This window comes from Limulus polyphemus, unplaced genomic scaffold, assembly GCF_000517525.1.
Source record: "Limulus polyphemus unplaced genomic scaffold, Limulus_polyphemus-2.1.2 Scaffold1248, whole genome shotgun sequence".
Classification (NCBI taxonomy): Eukaryota; Metazoa; Arthropoda; class Merostomata; order Xiphosura; family Limulidae; genus Limulus; species Limulus polyphemus.
Window position 1 is genome coordinate 217,472 of NW_013666858.1, and position 10,777 is coordinate 228,248.

The following is a 10,777-nucleotide window of genomic DNA, read 5'->3' on the forward strand; positions in this document are numbered from 1 at the left end:
GTGTGAGGTAATGAGTAATTGAATGTATGCGGACAAAATTTTGTTGGCCACGTGAGACGTGAGCTATAGGGTTGTTATAGAGCGACTGTTGAAATTAAGTGTATCGTAAAGTTGTATTCGGAAAGAATAAACCAGTTTTATTTAAGAAAGGACTTGTGTCGCTAAAGTTTAGTCGGAAATAATTTACGGAAAATTAACGAACGACTGGAGGCGTAACTTAAATAACTTTTAAAAGAGCATTTACAAAATGTAATAATGGTCAAGAATTGTGAAAAGCAAGCAAAAAATACTATGAATAGATTGGATTAAATAAGGCTACTTACTATGTCATGATATATGCAATTTTCAAAAAAAAACATTACTTAAATTTCTCGTACATTTTTCTTTATCTATTATTATTACCTTCCATTCCTCTAAGAGAGGATTTGAGAGATAACGATTTTATCTGACGTACACAAATGTACGTGTACAAATATGGTTCCTTTGGTGCAAAGATGTTAGTCACAAAATGTGATATAGCGGTATAAAACTAAGAGAGTAGTTATAAAACTAAACCCCCTTTCCTTCTTATACAGATGTTGATTGATTCACCGAATTCGGACCAAAATGTATGATTATCTTCGTTTTCTATGCTGTTGACTGTCGTTTAGACGTTATTGCGCATACTCTGACAGTAGAGAACACGCACGTGGCTAATAAACATAGACAATAGTTTACATATCCATGAAGGTTATAACCCTATATCAGTGTTTCTCAAAAGGGTTGAAAGCAGGTTTCCAGAGGGGGTTGCGAGCTGTCTGTGCTGAGTCAACCATTTTCTTTTTTGAGTCCTCGAGGTGCACATATCTATCACCTTTGTTATGAACTATGACAAACTGCACCAAGAAACATGAAGAATTTTATCATCCTTGTGGAGACGACCAACGCCCGGACATGAGGGTCGTCTGGCAGATCTGGTGAGAAACACTGTCCTATATGGAGGCCGAATTGTTAAGAATGTGCTTTGACAAATTGAGTCCAGATTAACATTGTTAAATAATAAAGTGAAGTAAGTTAATTTTAATGTCTGTTGAAAGTCTCCACAATTTCCTTAATTACGTAGGATTTATTATTTTTCTGTATATATCGAACAAATTTGGAATAATTAGATCGTTTTTCTTTTTTAAATTTTGCAATTCTCGTGAGGGTGCCCTGTGGTATAGCTCTAAATTCCGGAGTGGTGAGCATGTTCGAATCCGTGTAATACCATAGAAATATTCCCCGCGCTTTAAACTGTGGGTGCGTTATAAGAATGACGGTCAATTCCCTAGCGTAGATAATGCGTGGTAGGGTATTGCTAACTGGCTATCTTTTCTCTGATGAGTAGTTCAAAATTAGAGACTGCGGCAGATAACCTTCGTAGCTTTGCTATAAATTGTTTGTTTTTTGAATTTCGCGTAAAGCTACACGAGGGCTATCTGCACTAGCCCTCCTTAATTTAGCAGTGTAAGACTAGAGGGAAGACAACTATTCATAACCACCCACCGCCAACTCTTTGGCTACTCTTTTACCAACGAACTGCCAAAAATACAAAATGTAAATGGTTCCAGTGTACCCTTATAACCACTGGTATCTGGAAAAAACCGGTCCCTCGAACTTGAAGCTTGTAAATCACGAGGGATATTCTGGCGTGTTTTTTACACATGATAGTACAGATGTTATTTCATTTGAAGGCAAATAATATTTAGTTCTTCCAGATCTATTCGAAATCTCACTTTCCTAAAAATTAAATATGGAAAATGATTGGTCCTTAAATTCAAAAATAATTTGAATGATACATCTCTTGCACGTGATCACCAATATTCTATTAGATTACTCTCAATGCTGCTCAGATGTTTAACAGTTTTACCTAGAGGATTGGGAGGAGGGGCATGAGTGGGCCATACCTACATTTATTCTAACTTACATTGTATTCAGACCGTGACGAAAACTTCTACGCGTATTTTCTTATAACTGTGAGATATAAATAATATACAATAAATAAATAAAATGAGAGTTCAACCTGCGAATCTTCACGAAGCACTGTTATGCAGAATTTGTCGTTGACTGTTCAGCCGACGCCTGGTGGTTCAGTAGTAGGTTTACGAACGAACTACGCTAAAATTCGGGGTTCGATTTACCCACGACGGATAGTGCAGAGAGCTCGTTGCGTCGCTTTGCGTAAAGAAAGCTACAACACTGACTGTTCAGTTGTAAAATGTCGTGCGGTTTTATTGAGTTCGCTTCTTACTTGTTAATGAATTGTGTAATGAAACAAAATGTTCAGTTGGCGTGCATTTCTTTTTGTTGGTGTGGTTAACTATCACATACATGAATTCTTAAACTTTTGAGTTTGTGCAGTGAAAACGATTCTGATTAAAACTAAATTAAGAATATTTTCTTAGAAATTTTCCTTTTTCTTTACCACACTTTTTAAAATTTGGGATTGAAAATGCTTTGATAGAACCTAGTATCATTTTAGGTTATAACGAGTTTTATAATAGTTCGAAATAAGAAAATTTAACAATTACTTCTTTGGGCGACATTGCTCTGCACAACGAGGGAATGCCTGTTTTGTTAGTGTTAGGTTTATCAGTCGACCTTGCACAACTAGTTTTTTCATTTCTCTGTGTATTTATATCTGTTCTTCCGGATTTTCCATCACTGTTCCTTGTGCATTACCTAGAAAACAAGCATGATATATCTATTCGTACACGATTTTCATAACAATGACTAACTCGGCTTCACCAGAAGTGACCTGACAGAATACTTTATTCATAAGGTGAAAACATCTTAAATGTCATATTTCAAGTATAAACTGCTAAAAATAAGCATGATAATTCATTTACAAACTGAAATCCAACAAAATTAAAAGCCTGAGAAAGGATCCATAAAATGTTATTTCTTCCACCCTACCCTTCGTGCCGAGCGCAGCAAAGTGATTAGGGTGCCAGACTATGGATCTGAGGTTCCGTGGTTCGTGTTATCTCCAAAAAAAAAGAAAAATCGCGTTCTGCACCTTGGGACCGTGAGTGTGTTATAAGAGTGGCAGTCAAATCTCACTATTCGTTCGAACAAGAATTGGGGTGATGTCTTGCTGCCTTTCCTCTGGTATATCATTTCAAAACTGGAACGGTTAGTGCAGGTAGCCCTCTTATAGCTTTGTGCGAAGCTAAACAAATATACACACATTTTTTTATGAACTTGACAGACGATCTCGTCTGGAATCCCCGAGTATCTTAATGGCATAGAGTTTAGAAGGTATCGAACGAATGTGTATGTATTACACACACACACACACACAACAAAACACAATTTATTACACACACACACACACACACACAACAAAACACAATTTATTACATAATAAACAGTTTAAAGGACTTAGTGAAGATTGGAGACATTTTCTATGTACTAAAGAAAGAGAAAAAACACTTCCAGACAAAAATAACAATTTATCTGAGCCACTGCTTCATTACCATCGGTCCTGTCACGTGGATTAGAATTACCTAAAGTGATTACTTTGACTACACGTGTACGTGATCAGCTTGTACGTTCTTTTGTATTTTTCAAACTTTAGCCCTGATAAAGCTGTAATGGCTTAAAAAACTGTGCTTTTATCTGGAGAAGTAGGTCATGTTTTGATTTCTCCTACAGCGTTGTGGTAAAATTTCAACCTTATTAATGTGTTTAAAATAAACACCTGAATAATAAATTCATCTAAAATTATAGTTTGATTGAACAAGTTAGTCCAGGGACTGATCTGTTTAAAAGTCCTTAGGCTTCACCTTACGATTGGACTGAATGTGTTACGAGTCACTAATTCTTTTAGGGTTAACTCCTATGGAAAGGATTCTTCGGTGATCTTTAAACGTGTGTGTGTGTAATGTTATCTGTATGATACTATCAAATATTCAAATTTTACATACATTTTACTATCTGTTTCTATCAGTGTTTCTCAGTCTCGATTTTGTAATGTTCCCGAAATTTTCCAGGACTTTCTGGACAAATTTGGCTACCTCCCACCATCAGGTTTTCAGACGGAGAACTTACGAACAGACGAACAGCTTAAAGATTCCATCAAGCTAATGCAGAGGTTTGGAGGAATCAACGAAACAGGCGTAGTCGACCAAGCAACGATCAAACTGATGAATAGAAAAAGGTGTGGCATGCCTGACCTGATTGGATTGTCTGATCGGGCGAAACGATATGCAATACAAGGTCAGAAATGGGAGAGTACAGACCTCACGTGGAGGTTAGTCTTGCTTTAAATATACAGATATCTAGATAGAATATAAATATATATTTAAGTTGCTCAGAATATATCGAAATTTATGTAACATAAACGCTAATTCGGAATGGAGTAGTTATGATTGTTATACATAACATTTTTATAAGGATAATATTAATTTCAAAAGTACTCCCACAAAGAATGCAAGTATCTGAATGGCATGATACCACAATACTTTGTGTGAATAAGGCCAGCTATTCTGACGTGATTGGAAGATAAAAAATTAAGGAATATATCACATTGTCGTTTTATGGCATTTTGTAATTTAACTGTTTATTGATTAATAAATGTTCTCATTTAGGAAATTTTGTTGAAATAAATCACTTGTAATACTCACTTAATTACAGGATAAAATATGTAGACATTAACTTGTTACAGATCGAAAATAAGATAATACATTAATAATATCACTCGGTTTCGATTTATTTGTTTTAGAGCAGAGCCACATTCGACTATTTGATGTGTCCACCGCAGGGACTCATACCCAGATTTTAGTATTGTAAGCCCATAATCTTACCACATTCACACCGGGGGACTAATATCACTCGCATATAAGAGCGTATTAAGGATCTTCAGAAATTTACCTGCTTAATATTTGAACCTTCTTTGCCATACGGACACTGCTTTTAAACATCAAAGTTAATATCACAACTTAAAATATATGATCTATGGAGTAAAAGAAATCCTTATACATATTTGTATTGCGAAAGAACAACAATAAAAAGCTAACGATTCAAAAGACAACTTAGTAATTTTTTTTTGGGGGGGGGCTCGCAATTGTATTGGTCTCCCTTTCTGATAAAACATTGAAAGATTGTAAGTTAAGAGGAAGGACTTACGGACAAATAATCTCTACTGTATGTTTACGATCTTGATGTTTGAATTTCACGTAGTTATCTTAAATATCAATCGAAACATATTGTTATTACTATTATTCAGAACAAGCCAAGAAATGGGAATTACTCCATAATTAAACGATCATCGCCTATTGTCGTTTGTGATAATCATAGAATATTCGTAAACAGCTCAAAGTAGTAGTTTGCGCAGAGTGTTAACCGTGCCGGGCTGTGGATCTGAAGCTCCATGGTTAGTATATTGTTACCACACACACAAAATAATAATAAAGATCGCGCTCTGCACTTTGGGGCCGTGGTGGGTTATAAGAGTAACAGACAAATCCTACTTTTCGCTTGGAGTAGCTCAACATTTGGCGGTGGGTAGCGTGGACTAGATGCCTTCCCTGTAATCTATCACTACAAAAAAAGGGAGGGCTAGCGCAGAAAGCGCTCAATTAGCTTTGCGCGAAGTTCAACAAACAAGTGTTCGAATGAAAAGTCGATTCTAATTATATTCAATCTTAGCTAAAATTATTTAAATACATTTTCACACAGGGGTCGTTCAAAACATCCTGGAAGAAAGTGATATGGTCTTATAAGTGACTTGACCAATGGTCATGCTGAAAGACAGGGATAACTTAACGTTAAATTTTAGTATGGAGTTAATCTTTTATTTGGTACAATGTGACATGACAGTATGTTGCATGAAGAATACGACATATCTAGGTTATGAAATGGTTCATTTATTTATTGAATTTTACGCAAACCTACTCGAGGACTAACTGCTCTAGCCTTCCCTAATTTTGAATTGATATACAAAAGAGATGACAGCTAGTCAACAACACCCACCGCCAACTTTTGGGCTACTATTTACCAAACAAATAAACGGTTAAACATTGAGCATGTTCATGACGGTATTCGATCCCACCACCCGTTAATTCCGAGTCGTGCCGCCCAAACCACCAGGCCATGCCAGAACTTTCATAAAAAAAGAGTAATAAGAACGTGTCGTCTTGAGCTTGTACAGGCATTTCAGTCTGTCGACGGTCAAAATTTCCCAGAGTGTATATTGTATCCTGATATGGCTTATAGAGGAAGGTGATCTGTGTGTTCGGCCAGAGAAAGGAAGGAACTGCTGAAAGTGTTGACGTAGGTTATACTTAATTTTGAAGTGTTTATAGCACTTGTGTCAAATAATAGGTACTGCCAGAATCTTGACAACGTTAGAGATATCAAGAGAAGGATGATCTCTATGGTCAGTATATACCATGAGGAAGAATAATGAATAATTTCTCTCTTTTGAGTTGAAAAAAAACTACAAATTTTAATGTTGCTAAAATGCTTGCTGACGTAACAGAAGTTATATCATCCTTTTAACAGCTGCTAATCGGCTAAGAATATAACGAAAAACAGACACTCTTCAGTGTGAACAGGATTTTCTTCATTATTAATATCTGTATTTCGTGGTAGCTAGTAGTTGTGACCACTTTCTCTGTCTATCACTAGCCAAATAAATTTTCGTTTGAAACACTGATGTTATTGCGTAGAACAGTAAGTCAGCCCTCGAAACACAAATTCCGTACGAACTATTCCTGGGCCAGACTTAATTTTAAGATTCTCTATAATATATACCATTGTAATTTTCTGTAAACTTGACACACGTGGACAAATTTTTCGTGACCAAATTATTTATTGTCGAATTCTTTAATCACTTTGTTTTCAAATCTTTATCATTCCATCCTCACTATCTTCAATTTATCCCGCATTCATTTGTTGGAGTAATTACTGTTGGAGTAATAACGGTGAACACATAGTCAGGCCTGTTAACTTCCCGATTTCGGCGGGAGTTTCCTAATATGGAGTCCTGTTTCCCGATCTCCCGACACGCGACCACGATCTTCAGATATCAAGCTTTTATATAATTTATCAAAAAGAATAGGGTCGCAAAATTCAACTTCCCAGAGTACCAACCAGGATAAAGTAAATATTTACTCATTTTGTGTGACATTGTTATACTTTGTTATGTTATACTGTCTGCTTGTTGTACTACATTCCAATGCATCGAGTGAAAGGGCATTTTCAATGCTTAGAAAGATCGTAACAAAGAACAGGACTGATTTAGGGCCCTTTTAAACTGCAAGTTTAATTCAGATTCCTCAGCCAGTAAATACAAGCCCAACAAGCAGGTATTGAAAGATGCCAAAAGTGCAACATAAGAATATAACAAAGAACACCAATCAGAATATGTGTTTTTCAATTTGTTACGTCTCCGTTTGTTAATTAATTTTCCGTAAATTCGTTCCGACGAAACTTTAGCGACACAAGTCCTTTCTTAAATAAAACTGGTTTATTCTTTCCGAATACAACTTTACGATACACTTAATTTCAACAGTCGCTCTATAACAAACGCTATAACTCACGTCTCACGTGGCCAACAATATTTTGTCCGCATACATTCAATTACTCATTACCTCCGCGTCGCTTCGTGGCCGGTCTTATATATACAAGACTACACCATATCTAGTAATTTCCCGACAGTTCACAAAGGTTCGAGAAGGACGTGGCGTGATACTAATCACGTGACCTCGCTGACGCAACAAATTCTTACAATAAAGTGTATAACAATATTAGCAGATGACTGTCATTCTCTTACTATATAAGCCCACTGTAAATGAAAAGAAAATGTAATTTCAACCTTATAAATCTAAATAAATGTCAGAAGTTCCCCTGAATGTATAAAAGTGCACCTTTTTTTTTTCTAAATTTTCTGGTGGAGCATCCCCCCCCCCCAAGGACTCTACTCGCTGTTGCAGTACCTTCACAAAAAGTCTCCCTATTTGGCACCACTCAGTGTTGACAGGTATGCATAGCTAATAATGTCACTGTGTGGTCTCAGCGTAATAATCATGTGGCTTCTGGTGTTACGTCAAGCCCCATAACGGTAAAAACATGGCTGGTTGTGCCACTGTGTGGTCTCAGCTTGATAACCATGTGGCGTCTAGTGTTATTTCAAGGTCTCAGAACGATGAAAATATGGCTGAGTGTGTCACTTTATGGTCTCAGCGTGATAACCATATGACTTCTGATGTTGCTACGTGTTTTCATGACGAAATGTGTTACTACATGTCCCAGGTATATATGGCACGTAGAAACACCACCTGCCATATATACCTGCCAGGTATATATATAGCAGGTGGTGTTTCTACGTGCTCTCGATACGATAACAACGTGAATTCTGGTGTTAGTGTTACTATATGTTCTCAGTAGATGACAATGAAACTTCTGGTATTACTACATGTCCTTGTTACATAATGGGTTGTGGTACTATGTTTATTCGGTACAGTGACATTGTAACTTCTGGTGTTACATCATAATCTCGGTACATGGTGGAAGTGATGCTAATGTGTACTGCTGGTACTATGACCATATGGATTCTAGGGTTACTACATGTCCTCCGCACATGACTGTTTGGCAGATGGTGTGATTTGTGTCTTTAGTATGATGATCACATGACTGGTGGTGTTACTTCATGCCCTCAGTCCTTTTATCACTTAATAAAGATTCAAACTCGTCACTTGAATAGGGGACAGACCAATATACCGAAAAATTTTCGCCACTACTAATGGATCTTGCTTTATTCTTCTTATTGTTATTCTGCTTTTTCATCCTGTTTCTATAATAATTATAATAATATTATTATGAGAATCTTGACGTAATTTTTCAAAGTATTACAAAACTTTAATAACGGGCAACAATAATATAGGTCTCTGGAATTATCACAAATTGACCTCAAAATGTTATCGGCTTATGTCCCTAATATAACATTATACACATACTACTGTTTACCAAACAAATAAGCTGTTAAAGATTGAGCATGTTAAGTAACGGTGTTCGAGCCCGCTAATATAAAGGCCTACTTGAGTAACTACTTTTACATTCAATTTTTGGAACTATAGTCCTTCGGAATATTGGGCTGTAACCCTTGATTATGAGAGTTTATTGTTTCTTTGTTTTAGAGATCATTTTCACAGGAAATGTGTTATCCATTGTGTAAAAAGACTGTGATACTCTGATTGCTGTCAAGTAATACTTTAGTGATGTCTTTTACAAATAACACTAGTTTTACATACTGTAACGTGGTCTTTACAAAACAACAACATTTAGAAAACAAGTACGGCAACATCACGGTATATAATGAGTGATGTGCTTAAAGCTATAAGTCTTTAAAAAGTTTGAGAAATTTAAGACAGTTTATAATTGAACGATACAGTATTAGACACAGTTCTCTTGTATTAAACAAAAAATATATTTTTTAAAGATTATATACATCTGTTGTCATTAGTTCTCACGTTCAAGAGCGTGATTCATAGATGACTCATAGCTTCGTTTACAATTCAACATACTTAAAGTCTTTAACGGTCTTTTACATACTTTATTATTGAGGCTATCTGAGACGTACCTTTTTATATATTTAAATATTTATTCTTCCGTGGTAACCATTAGTACATTAATATGTTAAATTATTAAACTGGTTTAGTATGAAAATGAACCTAAAATTACACATAGTTATGGAATATTCTAACAGTTTATTCATCCTGATAGTGGCAATTATATACGCCCCTTTTATTTAGGTTCTTACGTTAAAGATTAAACCATATTTGCTAAATATATGTTAAATACTTATTGTAGTTAGCTTAATTATTAACTTATTGAGAACAGATATGGTAATGGAACTATAAAACTACTGTATTAGGATTACATGGGAATTATTCCCTAGCATTATAGAGAACAGATATGGTAATAGAATTATAAAACTACTGTAGTAGGATTACATGGAAAGTATTCCCTAGCATTATAGAGAACAGATATGGTAATAGAATTATAAAACTACTGTAGTAGGATTACATGGGAAGTATTCCCTAGCATTATAAAGAACAGATATGGTAATGAAACCTTAAGACTACTGTATTAGGATCACTTGGGGATTATTCCCTAAACTTTCAGAGAAATATCGAGTTTTAGTAAACAGAACTAACAAGCTAAAACTAGATTCCCAAAAGCTGAGATTAAACATAAACCAAAGAATATGATTACAGGAAGCCTTAGATAAAACCATTTTGGAGCTAAGAAATAAAGCAAGTAATTTCGATTTTATCCATTTGAAACAAATAGTTGAAACATGAAAGGTCAATTTGATTAATAAATTTTGATTGGCCCATTAAAAAAAACTTATTTGAAGAAATAATATCATAAATAGTGTAGTACATACTCACTCAAATTACGAGTTGAATGTATCCAAAATGAAGGTACTGACTAGAGGTCAAAAATTTGGATTTCCCCTTAGTGACATACATTTAAATGACTTCATATCTTGCTCAAACTCCCCTAATGTCTCAGTGGCAAGACTGAGAATTTATAAAGCAAAAATCAGGTTTCGATGCCTGCGATAGGCAGAGCACATGTAACTCATTGTGCATGTTACGCCTCCAGTCGTTAGTTGATTTTCCGTAACTTCATTCCGACGAAACATTAGCGACACAAGTTCTTTCTTAATAAAACTGGTTTATTCTTTCCAAATACAACTTTACAATACACTTAATATCAACAGTTGCGCGATAACAAACGCTATATC

The 10,777-nt window shown here is 35.5% G+C and overlaps 1 protein-coding gene across 1 annotated transcript in view; it reads left to right on the forward strand.

Annotated features, from left to right (window-relative positions):
* LOC106462781 (matrix metalloproteinase-2-like) overlaps positions 1 to 10,777 on the forward strand; it is a 109,654-nt gene that overhangs the window by 29,140 nt on the left and 69,737 nt on the right. Inside the window, exon 2 of the mRNA XM_013922743.2 lies at positions 4,014 to 4,273. Coding sequence (XP_013778197.1) covers positions 4,014 to 4,273 — 260 coding nt within the window. The remainder of the gene's footprint in view (positions 1 to 4,013; positions 4,274 to 10,777) is intronic.